This window comes from Clarias gariepinus, chromosome 6 (genome assembly GCF_024256425.1).
Source record: "Clarias gariepinus isolate MV-2021 ecotype Netherlands chromosome 6, CGAR_prim_01v2, whole genome shotgun sequence".
Taxonomy (NCBI): Eukaryota; Metazoa; Chordata; class Actinopteri; order Siluriformes; family Clariidae; genus Clarias; species Clarias gariepinus.
In genome coordinates, this window is record NC_071105.1 from 33,186,255 (window position 1) to 33,210,185 (window position 23,931).

General features: G+C 38.2%; 2 protein-coding genes across 2 annotated transcripts in view; one reads left to right on the top strand and one right to left on the bottom strand.

The window, feature by feature from the left end:
* Positions 1 to 1,990: 1,990 nt before the first annotated feature.
* On the bottom strand, positions 1,991 to 10,412 carry psmd12 (proteasome 26S subunit, non-ATPase 12). Its single transcript, XM_053498250.1, has 11 exons — positions 10,168 to 10,412; positions 8,570 to 8,629; positions 8,336 to 8,464; positions 8,056 to 8,163; positions 7,831 to 7,935; positions 6,160 to 6,309; positions 5,445 to 5,579; positions 5,206 to 5,318; positions 4,621 to 4,795; positions 3,279 to 3,356; positions 1,991 to 2,253 (listed from the first exon to the last, which is right to left on the bottom strand). The coding sequence occupies exons 1-11, from the start codon at positions 10,273 to 10,275 to the stop codon at positions 2,044 to 2,046; spliced, it is 1,371 nt and encodes a 456-aa protein (XP_053354225.1). The 5' UTR covers positions 10,276 to 10,412; the 3' UTR covers positions 1,991 to 2,043.
* A 29-nt stretch (positions 10,413 to 10,441) lies between these two features.
* Positions 10,442 to 23,931, top strand: part of ppp1r12c (protein phosphatase 1, regulatory subunit 12C) — a 29,853-nt gene continuing 16,363 nt past the window's right edge. Inside the window, exons 1-6 of the mRNA XM_053498249.1 lie at positions 10,442 to 10,962; positions 16,807 to 16,981; positions 17,778 to 17,908; positions 19,123 to 19,241; positions 20,312 to 20,471; positions 20,911 to 21,055. Coding sequence (XP_053354224.1) covers positions 10,790 to 10,962; positions 16,807 to 16,981; positions 17,778 to 17,908; positions 19,123 to 19,241; positions 20,312 to 20,471; positions 20,911 to 21,055 — 903 coding nt within the window. The 5' untranslated portion in view covers positions 10,442 to 10,789. The remainder of the gene's footprint in view (positions 10,963 to 16,806; positions 16,982 to 17,777; positions 17,909 to 19,122; positions 19,242 to 20,311; positions 20,472 to 20,910; positions 21,056 to 23,931) is intronic.

Here is a 23,931-nt window from a genome sequence, read left to right on the forward strand (position 1 = left end):
TTGCTGCTTAGTGTATAACCTAGCGGCACTGTGACTTAGTGGTTATCACTGTTGTCTTATTAATATTAAGCCTTGTTGTTGGTCTTTCGGCTGCTCCCGGGAAGGGGTCGTCACATACAAGCTTGGCACAGGTTTTACACCAGATGCCCCTCCTGGCGCAACTCTCCCATTTTATCTGGGCTTGGGACCAGCACTGCATTCAGCGACTGGAGTTTGGGCACTGGCTGGGAATTAAACCCAGGCACTCCACATGGCATGAGAAACACCTACCACTGAGCCACCAATGCCCCTTGTTTAGATTATTTAATTTATCCGGTGTAGAGTCGCAGGGGGCCCAGAGCATATCCCAAACGGCGGGTACACCCAGGATGGTATTGCAGGGCACAAGCACACCACACTCAGACACCTAATCCTGCACTACAGGGAATTTGGAAATGACAATCATGTCTAGACTGCATGGCTAAGGGATAATGCTATGGCTGTTCTCTTTTCCGCACTGAAGATTGTGTTAACGAGAAATGTGAGATTAGTGGAGAGAGTAAACATTGGGCCCAGGAAATGCACTTCGCCTATACAGGCTCACTTGGTTAAATCATTGATCTGTGGGATGATGCCAAAAATGTTAAATATAAAATTTGCAGCTGTTAATGCTGGACGATGGCATTTTAAGTAATGTAGGAAATCGCCTATATACAGGGTTACAGGAAGCCTGGAACCTATCACAGAAAACTTCAGGCACAAGGTGGGGTACACCCTGGACAAGGTGCCATTTCATCACAGTGCACACACTAAAACTCTATAGGCAATTTGGGAACACCAAACAGACTAACCTGCATGTTTTTGAACTGTGGCAGGAAACCCAGAGTACCCAATGGAAACCTACGGGGCCACCGTAGAAACCTACTACTGCACACACACACACACACACACAGAGTGAGACTGAGGCAGGAATTGAAACCTGGACCCACCATGCTAACCACTAATACGCAATGTAGGAAATGGCTAGCCAAGGTTAAATTAGACCTCGGAATGTCATTAATAAAATAATTGTCGGACACCACTTAAATTTAAATGTTAAATAGAGCTGTTGAAAAAAAAAACACTGCAAGTTACTCGAGAAAACTTGGAATGTCATCAAGAGGAAGATGGATGGTCATAAACCATCAAGCGAAGCTTAGCTGTTTGCTTTTTTGTAAAAAGACTGTGAAAAAACAACCAGTTGTGGTGAAGAGCATGCCAAAACTGTAACTGCAAAACTGGGTTATTCCACCAAATTATGATTTCTTAAATGTTATTTAGCTAAAGCATTACTAGAATTAGTTTACAAATCATTTGCATTTTGTTTTATTTGAGGTATTGAAGCTCTGCAAATACTGCATGATCTTGGGTTATTTTGACATGTTGTGATGTCATTTCTTCTAAATAATAATAGTTATATTTTTAATTTAGGAGAAATATTGTCAGTGGTTCACCAAAAAAAATGTAAAAACATTTCATCTCACCAATACATGCACCTGTAAGAAAACAAACAAACCCTAAACTCATTATTTCAGTGGTCTCCTTTTTTTCTTTCCAGAGCTGTAAATATTAATGATGGAAGTAAATAAAAAAACTTGACTAAGAAATAAAGAAACAATGTCTTCAAAAGAAAGATTTAATGTGTACTTTGAAAAAACACTCAACATTTTTTTATCTAGCATGGAGCAACAGTCAAACTGTAACACAGATGCCATTTTCCAAACAGAACATTACTTTTTTACCAAATACATTAACCTGGTTAACTCATTCGGAAAACCAACCGAGGTCAGATTTGTCTGGCGCCTCCATGTCAGAACTTTTACAGTGAAGGTGAGTCTAGACCATCTGAACATTAAAGCTGACATCAATTAATCAACAGCCAGATGTGTGAATGTAGCCCTGATCGCTGTTACTGACAACGATACCTAAACTAAACACTTTTATTTACTGCAAAAACTTTTTTTGTGTCCAATTGTGTCCAATTGATCCAGGTGTGTACTCCGATCATGAGCTGATAACCCGTGCCTACTGCAGGTTGTGGATCATCTCCTCCTTGGCGATAAGGTGTGTTGTTTTGTTGACGAGGGACATGAGGGAGTTCAGTTTGTGGGACCAGTCGTTCAGCAGGTCATTGGGGTCTTTGGGCCTCTGGAAGTTGATGATGCCGGCCAGGCGATCCACTTTGGCGTAGATGGTCTTGTTTACTACCAGGTTAGACAGGAACTCCTCAGATTCCTGGAGACAGAGAGTACGGACAGGAAAGCACAACTTGAGTTCTAGTCTAGAAGTTATGGGGTTTAGCAGAGATTTTGCACAAATTCAACCATTCGAATTTAATATTACCTTCTACTACTGGTGTGTTAACTTTTACAACACAAAATAGTTCTCGTGAACAATAACTTTTTAAAAATCCTTTTTAGCCAGCTACCTGCTCAATATGAATACCTTCAGTACTTATATAGCCCAACAATAACAAAAAACTTAGTGAAACGAACAGCGATTAAGAAAAACAAAATATAAAATTCTTCCTTGCATCTATTTTTTAAATATCTGTGGTTTTTGAGATCAGCGATAACATACTGCATATCCCCAACCCCAAGCCAGGGGCAGCAGCGAATGTCATTTTATTTGCTGATATGGTGATGCCAGTCACAATATGGATAATTATTATTTTAATTTTTTTAATTAGTGCTGCGTGAAATTATCTTGTTTAATATTAAGTATGGAGCACACTAATAAAGTGCACGCACTGTTTTTAGGAAAATAATTAAGGAAGAAGTTAGCACTCACTAAGACATTTAAATTGATTATAATACAACACACTTACCTTTATCAATTTATAGTTTTAATTAAATGTTATAAGCAACCTCTTTCTTCCATCCTTTTCAAACATGTTTAATTTTTCACGTGGAAAAATGGAAACAATCACAGCGCCAAAACTCGCATTGAATCGTGATGAACCATACTAACGGTCACCACGCGAAACCGCATAGTTACACTAACTCTAGTAGAAATAGCTTGGGCTAAGTTAAAGGTCTAACAGATGATGATACACTTTTCTAAGCTGTGCTATACATCATAACATTTTTATTACATTTTCATAATAAACACTAACTAACCAGATGTGATATTAAACTTTGAATTTAATCTTTACAATTCTACAGATTTATTTACCATTTTTTCTCCTTGATTTTTTAAAAAAATATCTTTTAAGACTGACATTTGTAAACACTGGGTCACAATATTAAATCAGAACTTACATCAATGGAAAGATCAAGAAGTCCAGCCATCCTCTTCATTGTGATTCTTGTGTAATACTTGGCCATGATCCTTATGTTCTAAAGGATGCCGAAAAACAGCATATGTTTACTACCGAAATATAGAGAAGTATAACATTTTCCTGTTTTATTCCTAATTAAAACATTATTAGCTGAAAATTTTAATGCACATATACAAGAAAATTATTTTAAATGATTTCTTTTAGGGCTGGGCGATATGGCTGAAAACTGTATCACGATATCAGTGTTTTATATCGGTCGATATCGATAATTATTGATATTTTTAAGACCCATTTAAAAGAAGGACCAGGGAAAAAATATTACATTTAAACATTTTTATTTTAAACTTAACCTTCCTCTGATAATAGTGCCCTCAGTTATTAAGACAGAAATGTCAATAACCATGGAAAAAATCAAATAATTTAAATGTAAACATAAGTCTAAAGTCACAATGAACACTTAACAATGGCAAAACCAAACGTGATACAGTACTGTTACATGATTGACGTTAGTGTATCACTCCCTACGTTGCTAGGTTACCAGAGAGCGAGTGCCTTTGTTGATGCAATCACGGGCAACCGGAAGCGGACCAGAAGACTAGCAGTTAGCCCTTGTAGCGTGGACGGTAAATCCAAACGCGGAAATAGCGTGAACAGGCAGGATACCCACGCGAGTCATTGTAAGAACTCCTTCACGCCGAGAGCAAGAGTTTACACAATTATACCCGCTGTTGCGGGAGAGAGGTTGATTTTACGGTAGTCCAGTGCAGGCAATGCTTTGTGGGTAATGCAGTCCAATGTGCGTGAACGCGGAAATGTGAGATGAGCTGGAATATAGAGCCTGAACCTGTTTTCTTTTAGTAGTTTTTGGAGTAATTTAAGTACTGATTCCAACCGGAAGTTTGTAATATCGCCTGACAACGCAGAAAATAAAAGAATGGACATGCATCAACTCGTTTGTCTTTCCCATCAGCGCCATCTTGTCTCCTTTTATACTTCCTAAATCGCGACCGTACTACTTCAGGTTCCTAGTGCTGGTCGTGGAGCGAGTGCGCATGACAGCAACCAAACTAGCTTTGCGACCTGTTTTCTTCCGACAAAGAATAAAAATTATCGAACACATTTTTTATTGATATCGATCACGTGTCTATCGCGATACATATCGTTATCGTTTTAGCGCCCAGCCCTAATTACTTTATATTGATTCTACTGATTTAAAAATAATAGCTAGATTATCCGCTTATAGTAATCTCAGTACAGTATAGTTTGTTAATTTTCACATTTCATCATAGTTCACCATATATTGGACAACATGACCAACTCACATGTTCTACGACTCTGTTCTTCAGGTCCTGCCATCTCTTCTCTCCTTCCTCATTGTAAGTGAAGACGTCAGTGGCAGGGCTGTCAGAAGAACCCTCACGCAGCTCCTTCCCATAATCCTCCACCAGGGAGGACCAGCGCATCAATTCCATGGTGGTAAACTGTTTCAGAAAATCCCTAGTAGAGAAAAATTCAAAGTGTGACACCTCAGAACTTGTTTTTGCTTTTAGTTGGCTGCTTATGTTGTATTTGAATAAGGATGCATGTCATCATTTCTGACCTAAAACACAAAACTCGAAAATAGTACTTAATGTCAGGATAATTTATTTGACTGAAGCTCAGTTCAGGTTAAAACGATAGCACACAAACTTGAAGATGCCCACACTTTCCCCCACTTAGCAGCTCAAAAGTGACGTAATTCTGAGCTCTGACTTCCACCTCCTTAGGTAAACTGAATGCAGCGTTAGAAAACTGAACAAAATTGGTCATTTCTGTTCAATTATCGCCTGATCATTCTAAATGATTAAATTAAGTACAGAATTGTTTGCAGTCCAAATGTTTAATTACCCAGAACCTTTTTAACATACTTGTATTTAGGGATTTCTTCCAGTTTCTTGTCCGCGCTGATCCGATGGACTAGATCAGACTGTTCGTTGTCGTACGGAGACAGAACCACGTAGAGAACCACACTTTTCAGGGCCTGAAGCAGAATATGTGCATTAAGGGAATAGAATACCACTACATACATTTGTGTACGTATGCGGATAAGACACAGCCCTATTCAGTAAACTTTATAAAAAATAATAAAAAAATAAAAATGCGTTACCTGCTGCCACTTGGAGCTGTCCTCCAGGATGCATGGAGTATCATAAATCGCCCGGTAGTGTTTGCATATGGAGAGGTAAGAGCCTTCATGTTGGTCCACTTGTATCATCAGATTGTAGTACTTCAACTTTGACTCCTGACAACACGACAGACCCAGGTCAGAATGATACAAACTAAAGGAATAATTACTCAAACAAATATATTACATTATGGTTATTACGAGGTGCAATAGCAATCAGACATTTATATGACAAACCAATAATCAGTGTGTACGACATTTACAAAATAAGACAATATAAAATGCAATCAAGTACTACTGCAGGGGTGCCAATACTTAAAATACTAAAAATCTAAACTCGATTTCAAATAAAAATTATAATACTAAATAAAAAAAAAAACAAAGTCACTACCACATGCTGGAAGTTCTCTTTCAGGCAAAAATTAATTTAGCATCATAAAAATTGGTTGACATAACTTCATTTATAATATTACATTTTATTTCAAATACTATTCATGCCATGATAACTGTCTTAGAAATGTCAGGGATATTGTTTTTGTTTTTTCTTTTTGAAATAGAGTTTCTTTTTAAATAAAATTATAACTTAACATTTTCAAGAATGCAGCTAATCGATAAATATTCTGAAGCCTAAATAATGACCAGCATGTTACACTTGTGCTCATCAATTCCTATACTAATCTAGAGCCTCAGTTCCCACCTCGGTGCCTTCCTCCTGAAAGAACTTTGTGTTAATCTTCTTGCTGATGATCTGGGTTCGGATGTAGTCTTTAACGGCTATGCACAGCCTCATCTGTTCCAGGATAAACTCCACCTTCTCTTTCTTCTCCATGGAGCCGTAGGTTTCCACCTGCAGGGTGAGAGAAGGCGTTTATGTTGAGGCCGCCTTGAAAAGAAAGTCCACTCATTGTCAGGTACCTCATCTGATGACTCTATATCCTAGCTAAAACTAAATCATGTTAAGCTGCTGTGACTTTTAAACCTGAAAGAATGTTATGTCTAAATTGGGAATGTTAATGGCTTACTGATCAATAATTATGTAGTGTAAATTTAAGTGATGTGGGAAAGAATAATTATATCATTAATGTAAATTTATGTAATCACCACTAACAAAAGATAAGAAAAATGTTTTTTTTTTCTTAATTTATATATGTTTGCATTCGAGGTAGTAAAAAAAAAAAAAAAAAGTTGCTATAATCCAAATTATTCACCCCCTTGCAGAGACCATAGTGACCTGTGTGGGAGAAGCAAATTAGTTTATAATCTTGTTTAGAATTGCAACTACAAATACAGTATATATATAAAGTTGTGATTTATGAAATCATGATAACTAGAGAATGACTATATAAATCAAATCTGCACCCACTGAAGATATTGTGATAATCAACAAAGTCCTCACTTGGCCTCACTAACTTACTAACGTTCACTTAGTGATGGTTTTCTCAAACAGCTTCCTCCTGTTGGCTCAAAGAATTTTCCCCCCTGGTCTGCTCATTAGGGATATAAAATCTACACCAGGAACTTTTTCTTGTTAGTACAAACACTTCTCAAAAGGTTTCTATATTAGGCTGAATAAATCTCAGATTTAGTACTGCCAATAATTAAAAGCATGTACAATAATAATTATAGAGAAGCTAGTCTAACAGTATGTTTAAAACTGAAGTGAATAACAACCAGCTGACATGACTAAATTTTCCTATGGATGAGATATACTGCCTGGGCGAAAAAATGCCGCCTTTTCAAAAGTGTCAAATTATTTACCTGCATCAAGCAAAGGAAAGAACTTAGGAGTTTTAAAATTACTGGAACTGGGTTAAGAACCTTTCAATACATTATCAAAACCTGAAAGGATAGTGTTAAACCGTCAACTTTGTGAAAGGAATCATGAATGGAGATCACTTAAACATTTGGTAAAGTTGCATGGTTTAAAAAACAAAAACAAAACAAAAAAAACACTAAAATCAATAGCTATGTTCAATAGTCAAAGTAAAAGCATTTCGATACACATAGACAATGTGATGAGAACACAGTGTTGTGATCTGGGGTCTAGCCTTAGCAACGTTATGTGGCAATAAAATTAAGTCAGCTGATGACCTGAATAACCACATTATCCCATTTATGGAGTCCCTGATGCCACAGCCATATTCCAGGACTAAAAATTGTGAAAGGGTGGTTCTAAGAGCATGAGGAATCATTCTCAGACATGAACTGACAATCAAAGCCAAAGATGATCAAGTGTGTGATTTGTTTTTTTTGTCCAGGCAGGTGATATTGTAGGCTCAGGGGCTGAGGTTAACTGTTGACTAATGAAGCTTGATTAGAAGGATTAGAAGGATAAATGAGCACCATAAAAGAAAGAAGGTAAATTTACCTGTAATTCCTGCAGAATGGCCGCGGCCTCTTTAATCTCACCGCTCTGCTCTTTAATGTTGGCCAGCGTCTTAGTGAGTCTTGCACGTTCGATCTCAACATAAATCTTCATGGGACAAACACACAGAAGAGTCATTTACAAGTGTGTCAATCAGACTGGCAGCAGTTACGACAACTGAGTTACAGGATTACAGATGGAGAACATTTTGAAAAGTGTGGAACTGACCTTTCCTGCAGTCACGGTTCTGAGAGTGTCGATAAGCCTCAGTTTGACAGTCAGGTCAGTAACAGTGTCCACATATTTATAGCACTCCTGCACCATCTTGGCCACAGCCTGTAAAAAGACCACAATCTCAATGACTTCCTCAACCACGAGTTAGTATTATGGAATGACCAGTTGTGCATAAAGTGATTAACTAATACAAATCATTAATTTATAATACTTATTCTGCTTGGGTGAGGCTAACTAATCTTGAGTGCAGGTGTGAGTATTATATAAATCACACCTGCTTCAACTGGCTCCTCCTCTTTGAGAGCAGCATGATGTTCTCGTTGAGTGCGTCCCAGTCTTTTGCCTCGTAGCACATTTGCACAATGGCTACAAGGATCCTGGATGTGGACACCATGTCAGAAGCCTAAAAAAATTAGAACATAAATACAATGAAAAATGAAATTTTATTCTGTGTGAATTTTATTATTTTCTACATTTGATTTAAGCTGCTGCATTTAAGTAGACTGACCGTCCTGGTCTGCTTCTCCAGAGACAGAAGGCTCTCAACAGCTTCCTGAAGTCGTCCCTCCTGCACACAGAAACAATTAGGGTTAAAGTTAAGACAGAGCTGTAATTTTGCTTTGCGGACAGATTAAAAAAATAGGAAAACAAATTTTTACTGGAACAGGCTGCAAAGTGCCTGAAGATACATAAACTAAATTTTCTTAATTGTAACAACGTCAGCAGCAACCGCATTTCCCCTCTCGTCTGTTCCAACCACTTAGCATCACCAGTATACTAAATATCACTAGCCTGATCACCAGTCATCACCTGCACCCCTTTCTCACTAGATTATGCCTTATTTTAGATGGTTTTGCCTCAAGTTAGATGGTTTTGCCTCAAATTAGTTGCTTGAAAGGTCAAACAGTCTTAGCTGGTGGCTTAACAAACAAAAAACATTCCTCTGAAACTGCTTAGTTGCAGAGACTTGACTAAAAATGAGAGCCTGAAACTTGCCAAAAATGAGAGGCATAAAAAAAGGACTATTCCCCAAGACGAAATATTAAAAAAAAAAAAAAACAAGAATGCCTGCGTCTTTGGAAATAAAGCGTGGCTCAAGACTTTTGCACAGTATTGTAGGTCATTCAGATTGCACAGGTTGGTAGGGGGACTCTTCCTCTATACAAAGGTACTACTCAACATAGTCTCCAACACAAACGATCACTGAACACAACTATAGAATCCTTTGTGAAAATCCCTATTCTCGCTGTTAAAGGTCTCCCATTGTGTGGTTTGTCTTCGATACTGGTTTTCCCTTTCTTTAAACTCTTCATCCATCTGTGCACATTGTTTCTGTCAGTGGTGTCCTCTCCTTAAACATTCTGTAGCGCAGTGGGAGACCATCCACTATGACAAATGAAAATTTTCACAGAGGATTCGAGAGTTGGGTTCAGTGATGGCGCAAATACATCACCTGTGATGGAGATGATTAAGGGTGCTCTGATTGATCAGCTGCCGATCAAAATCGGACAATAATCACTTGATTTCTACTAGATAAGCGCTTCAGCTTGTGTAAAAGCTATGTGATGCTGGTTAAGAAATAGGAATCGTTTTTCTCTTTAGTCAAGCATAGCATCTGCATGAAATAATACAAGAATTAAATAAATTGCAAATGTTGCCTTCTGATAAAAGTTTTAACTTTATAATACTTTCTCAGATTTTAATTATGTTTGTCCACTGCAGTGTGAAATAGTTTTTTTTTTTTACTGTTATATAGTAAATAAACAAACAATAATACACAATTAATAGAAAACTTTGAATGGAGGATCCCAATAACTTTTTATAATTGCAATGATCAGGTCATTTCCCCCTCTCTAATACACTCCTAACACTACAGAATCTATTCAGCTTGCTAACAAGCAAACAGTCTTAGCTAGCTCGAGCGCATTGACGCTAGTTTAAACTACAGTACAACCAAAACCCTATAATTATATAGAATTATTTTAGTATAGAAAGTATTTGTGATGTTATTTATATTAATACAAATAAGCTTAACGTGAATAAAACCGGTGTAGGTGTGTGAGCTAATCAGCAGTGTTGCTGCATCATGACTCAGCCGCAACTCACTTTAGCCATTTTCTCACACTCGGGCAGTCTCTGGTCTACAGTAGCACTGTAGTCGATCTCCATCTTTACTATCTTCCCGTCTGATCGCTCAGCCCTGTCGTCCGACATTTTTACTGTTTCCTTTTCAATGACAACGAACTGACAAAAACCTCGTTTCCACTTTATGCCTCCTTTAGCTTCCGCCGCTCAATTTCTGTTGTCAGAGCTACCGGAAGTGATTCACCGGAAGTGCCGAGCTCGAGCGCCGTCTACCAGCGCGGAAGACAACGCCATATTTTCATATATTTTTTTGACAGTGTTTGACAGGAGCGATGTCAACTCGTTGTCCATAAACCTTTTTATTCTTTTTTTTTACTATCCGACTTCGTATTTAATCTATATTAATAGTAAATTCGACGTTTTTTTAAGGCTGGCGTTAAGAATTCGTTAAACAGTTTCTTGTTTAAAAGAGCTCGCGCGCTTGACGTTGACTTCCTCCGAGAATCAGGAAGTGGCTCGGTTAGCCAGCTAGCATAGCTCGCGACATGTAAACAGCCCAAATGGAGGGTGTGTCCGAGTGAATAATTTGTATTTTTTTTTTCTTTTTTTTTAAGTGTTTTTTTTTTTCTTTAACCGGGAGAGAATGGGCGACGCGGCGAAGATTCAGCGTCGGGAGCAGTTAAAACGCTGGAGCGGCTCGTCCACGGACAGAGAGCCGGCCGCGCCGCGGAGACGCTGGCGGGATGAACCGGAGGATGGAGAGAAAGCACAGGACGCCGACGGACCCCGAGCTCCCCGGCAAAACGTCAAACGAAGGTGACTCAATAAACAACAAAAAAAATCATTAAAGTAAAGAGGTTCTTCACTTTTGTATTAAGACCAACCACGCCTTTCCCCCCAGTGTTGCTCAATTAGCTCTATTTCTTCCTCAGCACAGTCGGAAGTCGCCAGGCAGTGCCTTTGCAATCAATTCTTCAGGTAGAACAGGAACGGCGTTCATTCGCTCCTTTAGTTTGGGTTTTATACCAAACATTTTGTTCAGACCTCTAATAAACTACTCCTTATTCATTGGGGGAAAAACGTGGGCAGATGTCAATCATTTATGTCCACCACAAAAAGAGTTTATGGGTGTTAGGTTCCCAAACCATGGTCCTGGAGAACCTTGATCCTCTCCTGCACCATTTTAGTCTCTGTTCTGACTTACTTATCACTTGCTTGTCTTATACACATTAATACAACTTATCTACTGTAGAAAGTTAAGTGATTAAGTTATCTCCCATACACACACAAACACACAGTATAATGTTTTCCCAACTCTTCCACGTTTGTGTTAAAAAAAAGAAAAAAAGAGTTAAAATCTCATTTATTTCGAAAAAGCGGACACTTTTCTGCAGGATGTGTTGGTTATGTAACATACATGTTTGTGAGGATTGGTTTACTAGCTTATGGAGCGTCGCCTTCTCAGGCTGATCTGATCAAGATTGTGATTCACACTTCATCATAAAGATTTAGTAAGAGCCGCATGATAGTTAACTAACACTACCGCTTTAGCTATAACCCCATCACTTGGTTATGTCACATGTCACCCCGATGGTGGCACTGCAGCACTTGCTCACCATCGACCCCGCTAAGGGTCACTCTAAAACACGCATCATTTCTTCAGCTTCTGTATCATCCTTGTTAAGGCTGTCAGTTGTTAAGCTGTAAACACTCTTTCTTCATTACAGTCGGAATTCATCAAGCAGTACCCAGTGATCAGAAACAGGGTTCATTCGCTCCTTAAGTCTGGGTTTTGTACCAAATGTTCTGTTCAGACATCCCAAACTACTCTTTATTTATTTGGCATGTTTTAAAACAATACACCATAAAAGGCGTTAGAAGGTGTTAGGTTCCCAAATTCTGGTCCGGGAGAACCCAGATCCTGTCAGTATCAGTTTTAACACTTGCACTTGAAACCTTTTGTTCCTAGAAAACAGTACAAAAATCAGTGATTGAGATATCTCCTGTACAAACAAAAACACTATACTGTTTTTCCCAACAGTTTTTGGTTTCAGTTTGAATCTCATTTATTTTGAAAAGGGACAAATTTGTGCAGTATGTGTTGGTTATGTAACATACATGTTTCAGAGGATTGTTTTGAGCGTCGCTTCCTCAGGGTGATCTGATTGAGTACGTGATTCACTCTTCATCATTAAGAATAAGTAAGAGCATCATGATATTTAACTAACGCTAACCCTTCAACTGTAACCTCGTCACTCAGTTATGTCAGATGAATGTCTCCCTCCGTCACTTAAAGACGTGTACAGACTCCTTCCGTATTGCCCTCATTGACATTGTCAGGTGTAAAGTTGTAAAACATTCTCACTAAACTCTTAACGGGTTTTTCATAGTTGCTAAGCTTCAGTCAAATCACTCCAATCAAGCGTATCTTGACAGCGATTTGGTATACTGTAAATCTGTCAACACTTCAACATGTCCTCCTGTCCTGTTTCAGGGGAAGACCCATCGCCAGGTTGAATCGTGACAAACATTTTTCAAAGATTTTAAAACCCTGATTGTTGAATAATGTGAAAACATTACAATGAACAGATCATTATAAGTAAAGAACAAAATTCACAAAATAGCTGTCATGTGTTCACCATGCAAGTTCCTGTGCAAGTGTACTGTATGTTACTATAGAAGAAAGATTTATATGCGATTGGCAGGGCTACTGTTACAGAAAGTCAGGCAAGAGCTTCTGACCAATCAGAATCAAGAATTTAACAGCTTTGAGGTATAAAAAACAGTGTAGCATGTAGTGCTGAAGCATCACATCTCCATTGTCACTGGTTCAATCCTGAGCTTGAAATACTGTTGTTCTGTTTTTTTCTCATGTTACCCTTGTGTCCATATCTTTGTTCTCTGTTTTTTTTACACCTTCCCTTAAAATTGCCAGTAGTTATTAGTTTTATTGCCTTTGCTATTTTTTCCCCTTAGTTATGAATGTGTGCAGCTTGATTGTGCATGGATTCACTTTTGGGTTCAGGTACGATTGGCTTTCATATCTAATTTGATCTGTGCTTGAGACAGCCTTTTTCCCGAGCCCGGAACACTTCTTACTAATCAAGAAGAACCAGGCGTTGGGGTCAAGTGTGAAAATGCCCTAAGCCACCTCTGTTTTCCCGCAAAGTTGAGTCTTCCTATGAATGAAGCAAACCCTTGCGCCCGGCAGAGATCATGACCACTAAAATAACAAGTTATCCTGTCATTAATTGTTTTATGTTTTAAAAGATCCAATCACGAGTCAGTTGTTACTTTTTGTGAGAGTCAGACAGCTTTTTATTTGAAAAAAGAAGCATACTTCTGTTACTTCATGAAGTCCAAACATCCAGAAAATGCATTAAGTGAAAAACACCCACAGAATATCATCTCATCTGACCTGAGTGCCACATTTCACACTTACACTTACTTTTGCGGTTAAATAAAAGCAAAGTTTTTCTCCTGGAATGTTTTCCAAATAATTCCTATGCGACTAATTTGTAGATTCAGAGACTCTGTGACGCCAAAATCTCTCACCAACTGTCATGCTTGGAGACACTGTTTCCTCTTCTCTACTGCACATGGGGGAAGAATGCGCTTGTGTAATTTTCCAGGCAGGTTAATTTACACCTCAGGTTGTTCAAGATTCACAATTATATACATCATATTTATATATATTTACAATTTAAATATAAATTTGCTATATATACACTGTGTGTGTGTGTGTGATATATGTATATAATAAGTGTGTGAATATCAACTAATTGGTGAATGACTAAGGAAATGTAGGTTGTGCATGTCAATTCAAGTTTTACTTGAAACGGGAAAGCATGGATAGATGGATGGTACCATTTAACAGATGACCTACTATTTTGTTTCTGGACACCTAGCACATTGAGATTTCGCTCCTCTGTTTATGTAATTTTCTATTTCTAAGAATCTTCACACTTCTAGGAAGGGTTTAGGGTTTTTGGAGCATCACCGTGAGAATTTCTGCTCATTCATGATCAAGAGCAGTAGTGAGATCAGGCACTGATGTTGGCTAGGGGCCTTGATGTGCAGACCAGCCAGTCTAGTTCATGCCAAATATAGTTGAGTGGATTTGTGGTCAGGGTTATGTTCTGACCTCTCAAGCTCTTCCATTTCCACTCTTTAACACACCATGTCTTCATTTGGAGCTTTTCAAGGAATTTGAGTACAGGCGCATTGCCATGCTGGAACATGTTTGAGAAATTGTAATGCTCAAAATACAAAGGCATTCCAGATAATTCTGTGTTTCCATCTTTGTGGCAACAGTTTGGAAAAGATAAACATGGATATGATAGTAAGGTGTCCATCAAGCTTCGGACTATATAGCGTATAGATAAATGTAGACACAAATTTGTGAGCCAGTGTTTTGGTTGATCAAGACATTGGGGTAGTTTTGGAGTCATTTCGATTGTCCATGGCAACTAATCTGGATTTTCACTTAGAATTGCTACTATGACAAGCTGAAATGCTGAAGGAAGGGACTGGGATGTGATGAGGGGTGATTAGGGGGTAGGTGCCTGCTACTCAGAAATGTACAGCGCAAGCCGTAACAAGCTCTTATTGCGAGATTAGGCAGCGGAAAAGATAAAGAACAACCCAAAGAAGAACAGAAAAAAAACTGATAAGGTTTCAGTGTTTTAGGGATGTTAAAAGAGAAAAAAAAATTTATTAGTCCTGACTCAGTATATGGATTGTTATAGGACATGTGCTGCTCAGGTTATGCAATTCATTTGCATTGTGCTATCCTGATTATGGCTTTAAAGATAAAAAACGTTTCTAAACGTCTAAAAAAAATTTATTAAATTGTTATTGCACTGTAAGCAAGGGTTTTTCTCTTCTGTCTGTGTAAAAAAACGATATCCGGATAGAAATCGGTCGAAACGTGTGTATTTTTTTTTCAGCACTATCAATTTTAAAACTGAATTTCTCACGAATTAATTGATTTGTATATCGCTGTCTTGATCGAATTCGATGCTTATCGCACAGGCCTTATTATTTTTGTTTTCTTAAACTTTATCAAATGAACATTCCTTTGGCACTGTGTGTGTTTGTCTCCCACACTTTTTCTGTTACCTTTGTCACTCAATCAGTTCAGTGGAATGTACACCGTTTTCTAGGTCATGTTACATTTTACCTCCATTGCAAAATTAATCTTTTTTTAATTTGTGTTGAATAACAGAACACAGTTATGAGTTAAAAAAAAAAAGTTATTTCTTTATATAATCCCCTGCTATACTAATGCACTTATCCCAGCGTTTTTCTATTGTTTGGATACCATCAAGGTATAGCCATGATCGGACTGCACGCTTCACGTCTGAAACGCTGGCCTCCCAGAAACTCCTTTAATGGCTTTTCCAGTCATACAGAAACGGCTTGGTTAGGTCAAGGCTGTGCGTGGGATGTGGTGATAACTCCCAGAGTTCCTGTAATGTGCAAGTGGTGTTGGTGAATGATATTGTGTACGGTTACTATGGACAGAAGCGTCTCTTCGTTGTGGCAAGTTATCTGTCAGTTTTGAAGGATCAAACATTCCACTCGCTTTTGAATGTTTTACCACAGCTAGGCGACTCACCATACTGTGCTTGAAGTCTTCTGTAAATGTCAATCAGTTTTATGCCTTTATTTACGAGAAAATTCATCACAAGTCAAGGTTTGCCTTGAGTGTCTCTCATAAAACACTCATGCAAATCTCTGTTTTATAAGGGGGAGAATTTCAGGGAGTTTTTCCTTGCCACTGTCGCCCTCGGCTTGCTCACCAGAGACTATCTGACCATTTTGATTCATACACATTCAAATTCCATACAAACTTAAATAATTCTTTTGATTGTGTAAAGCTGCTTTGGGACAATGCCAATGTTAAAAGCACTATACAAATAAATTGAATTGAAAAATAACCCATAAAGATGTACAGTACTTCAAACTTGCAAACTATTTTGTTTTGCAAACCACGATCATATAATATAAACATCTCTGGATAGTGTGGCAATATAATATAGCATATGAATAATAATACTATCATATAGCACATGCCTAATATACAGTGGCATTGTAATTGTGTAAATGATGTAAAGCAGACCCTTTCTGTTATTTTTATTTCTTTTTTTTTAATAGCTTTTTTTTAATAAGAATTATGAATGCTGATTTAAAATTTATGTTAAAATGTTCTCTCTGAAATTTTAAGGGTTTTTTTTGTTAGTGGTTGTTTTGAAAGGTTTTTTAGACACCTTAATGAAACTTATAAATCTCATGAAGCCCTCTTGTTTGTCATGAAACAAAAAGTAACTGTAAAGCAGTTTGAGTAGTTTATTCTTTATTCAATGTTAAATCATTTATTTTTAGGCAGTACATGGTGTATTAAGATTTTTGGAGTTTGCCATTTTTGAGCAAACCCAAATGTCATGCCAAATATTTTTTATCTTAGAAATGTCTTTAAAGACCACAATGTAATATCGCTCACTCATAATGTCCTGGCTGATTTGAGCTTAAAACAATTGAAGACTGATTGTAGCTCGTCACTTTGCTGTAATTCACCACAATTAAACCAGATCTTGAGAGACTAACAGAGCCATTGCTTGAGAGACTAACAGAGCCATTGTTATGTGTGTGTTTCAGGAGGCGTGTTCGGTTTGAGAGGACCGCGGAGTTCCTGGCTGTCTGCGCCAGCGGCGACACCGAAGAGGCAAATGAGATGATCAAGGAGGTGCAGGTTATAAGCAATGGGGACAAAATTTCCAGAGAAGACATGGTCAACTCTTCCAACGCTGATGGAATCACAGCACTGCACCAGGTGCGACAATCATCAGTGTGACATTTTGTTTTCTGTGGTTCAAGCGCTTAAGCACTACATGTCAGTGAATATCTTTACATCTGTTTCTGGTTTTATGAGCATTTTTTTGGTCATCAGTCCCAAAAACTCAGGGGGTTTCTGAGGATGGAAAAGATTGTGATTGCAGATGTGTATGTAACAACCAGTTAGATACACAAATGCCACGTTTAATAATTACCACTGGTAAACCAAGCTTAGCATTTAAACAATACAAAATTACTTTAAATATAGGAGTTTAATATTTAACTTCAAATTAAATTAAACAAAAAAATTAAAATAAAATACTGAGCATTTCTGGTGTCATCCACCATACTTGTTATTTTTGAACAAACTTGGCAAATAATTTACTCCTCCCACACAGGGTGCCAGTGTGTAAATAGTACAGAGTGAACCACCTGCAGGGTTATAAAAAAAAACAGTGGCCTTTTCCCAAAACTCAACTTGACAATTAATCACCAAATCCAATTCATTTCTGTTGTCGAAGATGGCTGCCCGTGTAATGTTACACATAGTGTTGCCCTACAATGTAGTCTTTTGTCCAGTTAGTCTGTGTGACATTACTGAAGTGGTTTCAGGTAAGCAGCTACTAAAATGTTTTTAGCCATGTTTACTTTTCATTATGTGTTGATTAAAATGATCACATTTGTGGTTTAAGCAAAGTTGAGAGAGAGTTTTTATCTTAATTTTTTATTTTTTTATTAAAAACCTGTACATTTTAACATAGCTTCTTATGCAGCGTTTGTGTGATGTTCCTCAGGCCTGCATTGATGGGAGTATGGAGGTAGTGGCCTTCCTTCTGTCTGAGGGGGCTAAAGTAAACCAGGTGGACAACGAGGGCTGGACCCCGCTTCACGTAGCAGCTTCCTGTGGGAACATGGAAATCGCTGAGTATGTACTGTATATATTAGGGATGGGAATCACCAGGGACCAGCTGGTACAATATTATCAAAATACCCAGATGGCGATTAAATTTTTATAGTGATTCTGTAAATGTCACGATTTTAAATGCATCTCGATTTAATAATACATTTTAAAAAGTGTTTTGTTTTAAACAAACTATATAAAAAAAAAATTGCTCCTAACGTACTGGATGCTGTGCTGCCTGAAAATGTGTGAATACTTTAGAGCACAGGATTATAGTGGAACAACAAACCATTTACAACCTTAAATGCTAACGTATATAAGGTAATATATATATTTAATGAAAAAATAAAGGGGTACACCTGTACAGGGTGCCAATCAATTTATGGCACACAAACACTAATGGCAATGGCACTTTGAGAATGCCAATTAACCTAATCTGTATGTCTTTGGGCTGTGAGAGGTACGAGTACGAGTAGGGAAACCCACCAAGCACGGGGAAAACGTGCAAACTCCACCCACGCAGACCCAAAGGCAAGAATTAAACCTTTGAACCTGGAGGTGCAAGGCCACAGTGCTAACCACTACCCCACTGTACTGCTTCCATCCCTATTGTATAGTGTTTAATATAGACTTTATATAGTCTGACATTTCATGTTGATTATTTTGCCACCCTCGATAAACCTCAACAAAACCTAACAACTGATGTAAATTACTATTAAAGGTCACTTATTATACTTGTTTTTTTTAAGTGGTTAAGTCAAAAAGATCTCCAAAACGTGTCTGGTAATATTCCAGGTGAAATATCACTCGGATCATGCATCCTAACATGCTTAATTTTCTTTTTTGTCTTACTCCTTTTCCAAACACACAGTTTCATTGTCTGTGGCTAAGAGCCCCTTTGAGGAAGTGTATTTTTCTAGCCAATCAGAATGCAGGGACAGGAAACATTAATGGTCAAGAAATTATCAAGCATTTCACACCAGTTTTCAGACTATACCCACTAGGGATATCAGAAAAGCAATTTTCTACCTCGATAACGATATATATTACAATATAATGAAACTGCATTAATAAAAATTCAAACACAAAGAAACTGTTTGACATAATGTAATTTTATTTAAAGTGTAATAGCTGAGGTTTGCCGCATTTTTTTTTTTTACTTTGGCCATATTCATTTGGATACTTGGATTTCAGATGATAGAAAAGGTTTGACGTGTTTGTGTGCTTGTGTGCATTAGATTCTTGCTGAAGAACGGCGCATCTCTGAGCTTGGTGAACTGCGATGGCGATGTACCCCTAGACATCGCGGAAGACGAAACCATGGAGGCACTACTGCAGCAATACACTCAGAAACTCGGTGAGTCCAAGAGAGACAAACAAGGAGAGAGAAAGAGAGAAAGCTCCTATAACTACAAATAGCTAATCTCCCACTCAGCCAGTCACACAGTGAATAGAGGCACGATGTGACGATGACGTCAAAGTCCCGCTTTCACAAATAAAGTGTTTATTAGACACTGGGATTGTGTAAAAGCTTGTAATGCTGAGAGGACAGCATCATGCAAACTATCTCTCTAAATCTATCCGCACACTCCCACATTTTGTGGTTTTGTTACACTTTATCTATAAAAATAGACAAAACGACAAGCTAAAAACGGCAGCACCTTGAAAATCACCTTCCAGCCCAGCAACCAGACGTCATGCTTGAGTAGGAGGTGTGGGTGATATTTAATTTGCATGTTCAAATAACTCTCTTTTTACAATATGTATTTAACTTTTGCATGTACAGATAGTTGTAGCATCTCCTTGGGCAAGTATATATTGGAAGTGGAATAACTAACATGTACATAAATATATAACCTAACTTCATTTGTTATTAAACATGTTGTTATTCTTTATGAAAATCAGCAGAAATTAATATATTTATGGATAGCATAAATATTAAAAGTTATAAACGATGTTGAATCGGAGTAACATAAGTAACATGAAATCCAATTTGACGGGTTCAGATTAAGGTTACATTTCAAATTAATTCGATTTCTTTCTGATTTAGAACCACATATGGAAGTGGCCCCAATCACATTTCAAGTTTCATGTGATTTGTGCCATTAACATTTGCATGGGAAAAAAAATAATACTCTGGGTCACATGCAAGTTAAATTTAATGAGATTTGGGTTGATTTTGCTGCCTACAGACAAAAAAACATAAAAAAATCAATATAAAAATCATAGATGCACTAATCATGAGTAGTTGTGAACTATTGAACTTCAGTCATGGGCATATTTGAATACGTGTATGAGGAAGAGAGTAGATCAGAAGATTACAAATTCACAGAAGCTGAGTATTTTCTAAAAACAGCGAATCTTTCTTTTATATCACTTTATTCTTCTTGTTCAGATTATTCATGCAGTTTTCTGTGTAATGTCAAGGTGTGGATGTTGAGGCAGCTAAACGCTTGGAGGAGGAGTTGATCATGCGAGACGCCCGAGGGTGGCTCACAGAGGGTGTGCCTACAGATCTGCATCACCCCAGGACCGGAGCCACACCCCTCCATGTTGCAGCTGCTAAGGGCTACCTCGAGGCCATTAAGTAAGCATTGCATGTGTTAATACTACATGGCTTATTCAGCTGCTTGGGTGGGGTGTCTCTGAAATGGTCTGGTGGGCACGTGATCGGACAGCTCTCTGATCTCTCTAAGAATAGCTGGTGTTTATTTCCTGCCTCACGAAAAGAGACTTCCTGTGGAACGGACCTTGTTCATCCTGCTGCCCTTACTATGCTCTGGATTAATTGCTCTATGTGCTGCATTACATTACATTATTCTGTATATAAAACTTATATATATATATATATATATATATATATATATATACACTGTATAAAGATGTGTGTGTATATAATATACACACTGTATGCACACAATCACACTCTCTTTCCAGTAAATTCTAAAATCTCTGGAAAAGGTTTTTTTATTTATTTTTTTTATTTTCATTATTATTATTATTATTTTTATCTCCGTCTGTCTTAGGTTGCTGTGTCAGTGCGGCCTGGATGTTTCCGCTAAAGACAGGGACGGCTGGACGCCGCTCCACGCTGCAGCCCACTGGGGTCAGAGGGAAGCCTGTTGTCTCCTTGCAGAGCAACTGTGTGACATGGAGGCCCACAGCAATGGGGTGAGAAATAAGAGAGAGGGGGAACAAAACAGGGAGAGATAAAGTGACAGACAGATAAATGAAGGCCAATGGACGGAATAAGTGAAAGAGAAACACTACGGCTTCCCTACTGAGACAGGAGATTAAAGTGAACAGAAAACAAACTGAGAGAAAACATCAATAGAGAGAAAGAAGACTTGGTTGCACAGACAGAGAGAGAGATTGTGCTAGATAGAAAGAGGGAACCGTAAGAGAAAGAATGTGGTATTCGGAGAGCAGATAGAAAGTGACAAGAGCGTGTTTGTGCTGGATAGAGTGACAGACTAACATAAATATGAACCAGAGACTGAAGAGAGTTTGAGCTGATAGAGAGCTAAACAAAGAAGAACATAGAAAGAGGCACATAGAGAGAAAACAAGTGAGTGATTTAAATGAAGAAAGAATATAACAGAAAAAGTGAAAGAGAGCTTGAACACAAGTGAGAGATTGAGTGAGAGAAAGGAAACAAGGGATGCAATGAGGGGCATAAACCAATGTAATTTACCCTGAACCTGTAAATTATAGATAAAAATTTTATTCTTTATTCTATTTTGCAGCATCAGACCCATTTTAAACCCCAAGATATCTACTTGTATTTTGAAATACTACTCATACTGTGGATTGGCAGTTTATTATTTAATGAGAGATGTATATCTGCGAGGGGCGTTCAAGTCACAACTGGATTTTTGTGGTATAATCCCCTAAACACTAATGCAATTATCCCAAAGTTTCAATGGTGCTTGGATACTGTCATGGTAGAAAGTTTTCTCAGTATGCCAGACCCATAGTCAGACTGCTTTCTTCACCTCTGAAACACTGGCCCCTTCGCCAAACACGTGGAAATAGATATATAGGGGACAGCCAAGTGATGTCCGTGAATGATAACGTGTACAGTTCCCACAGACAGACGCGTCTCTTTCACAAATTGATGCTGAATGTCTACAGGAAGGTCTACAGTGGGTTCCGAGCTACTTCGGCCAGTATCGTCGTTCACAGACGTGCGGCCTTGTTTAAAACATTTCCACCATTCAAATATTTTACTGCGTTTAAAAGAGTCTCATCAGTGTACTGTGCCAGAAGTCGTCTGTAAATGTCAATTAGTTTTATGAGAAATGCCATTGCAAGTCCTGGTTTAACTTGAGCGCCCTCGTGCATTGCCAAATATGCCTAGTACATCAACATTTTTAATTCAGTATTTGATCTTTAGTTAGTGTCAGTCTGTTGCTTTCCATCTTACTCCAGAGTTGAGAGACTAGATAATCATTATCCTGATTTAAAATTAAGTAAAGAAGTGTCCGTACGAAGAGTGCCTTCACACCCATGTTGTCTGAACTGGTTCCCTGAAAGGTTTCTCCTGTAAAAAACAACAACTTTATCTTACTTTTATTTTCTGACATTAAACCTGTAGAGAAGTTAAGCTTTTTGGAAATCACTCACATGGTGTTTTATCTGTTTATTTTTTTCTCTTCCCATGCCCAGAAGTGTAGTTTTGCTTCATCCTCTCATCAAAGTTGTCAACACAAGCTTTGACATGAGCAAGAGGTGGGGCATCGAGTAATTTTACAGTGCCCTAGGCATATTGCATAGTCCGTCTGATCGTCAGAGAAATTTTAGGAATCCAGGCAATGTAGAAGGATTTTACTTTTTTTTTTTTTTTAAGAGATCCCAAACTTAAGACTAATTTTTGAGACTGGAATTCTCTTTTCCACAATAAGTGTGAATCCTGTCTATTCCATAGCCATCGCTGTAACCAAGAGAAGAAAAATTGTTCCCTGGGTGGGTGAGATATCATTACTCTCTCCCTAGTCATTCACTGTGTCATGATGTTTGAGCATCTCTGAGGGTGTGTATGCAGAAAAGGGCAGATGGCACTTTTTTTTTTTAGGCCGAGTAGTTGGGAGTTAGCTTAACTAATTACTTTCTTTTTATTTATTATTTATATAAAAAAAAAATACTTCAATATAGTATAGCTGTAAAATCCTGAAAAGGGCTTAAAAAAATACATGTGCTAAACTATGAAAGAACTCCATAACCGACAGACAGAACAAGAATTGGCAAGGGTGATGGTGTGCTATAGATAGAGTGAGAGACTTGGGGACACGTATAGACGGACTAATAGATACACGAGCCAAAAGCATGACTGGCAAATGGTGCAGAGAACAGCAGAAGGAAGAGGGTGAGGGACATTGATGGGCAAATGGAAAACGAGAAAGAATGAAGCATTCAGACAGCATCATGTCTACAAAATTAGGCCGTCATAAATGTAGTCTCTAAAAATAAAAAGTGCAGAGAGAGAGATAGATGAACAGCTAAACAGAACAAGAGAAGGGACAGCTATATACAGTAGTGGGGTAAGGGACTTTAGAAAGGAACCGGGAGAGTTTTAGACCAGCAGTGAGAAGCAGGGTGAGAGACATGGTTAAATACGGGGAGAAAAAAGGTTGAAAACGGACAAGGCATCCAGACTAAAGACAGGAAGTAGACAGCGAGTGAAGCAGCCAGATGCAAAAGGAGACCAAGAAGTTTCTCTAAGGAAGTAAGAGACGTGCAATAACGTGCAGTTCCACCTCGGAGCAAAGCCGGTATTAGTCAGAATGCGAAAGTGAGCACTTTAACACACTGAAGCTTATGCAAGTGTGCAGCAGAAAGGATGTGTGTAGGACGTGTGTCGGTGCCCTTCTGTGCCAAAGTGCTCACCACACCAATGCGTATGCAAGCTGCACCCACACACACACACACACACACAAACTTCTCTTTGTAAGCTGCACCCACATGAGTGGGAACTTGAATTAGGTTTTTGAGTGTGTGGTTACTATGTGGTAGCCAGTGTGTTAAAAATATTCAAAATGACCCCTAAC

Bases quoted from the DNA above. Each gene is read 5' to 3' on its own strand.
- psmd12 (XM_053498250.1), bottom strand. From the start codon at position 10,275: ATGTCGGACGACAGGGCTGAGCGATCAGACGGGAAGATAGTAAAGATG. The intron at 8,630-10,167 runs GTGAGTTGCGGC...TTCTGTGTGCAG, and splicing joins AGTGTGAGAAAATGGCTAAA to GAGGGACGACTTCAGGAAGC. The intron at 8,164-8,335 runs GTGTGATTTATA...GTCTTTTTACAG, and splicing joins GGAGGAGCCAGTTGAAGCAG to GCTGTGGCCAAGATGGTGCA.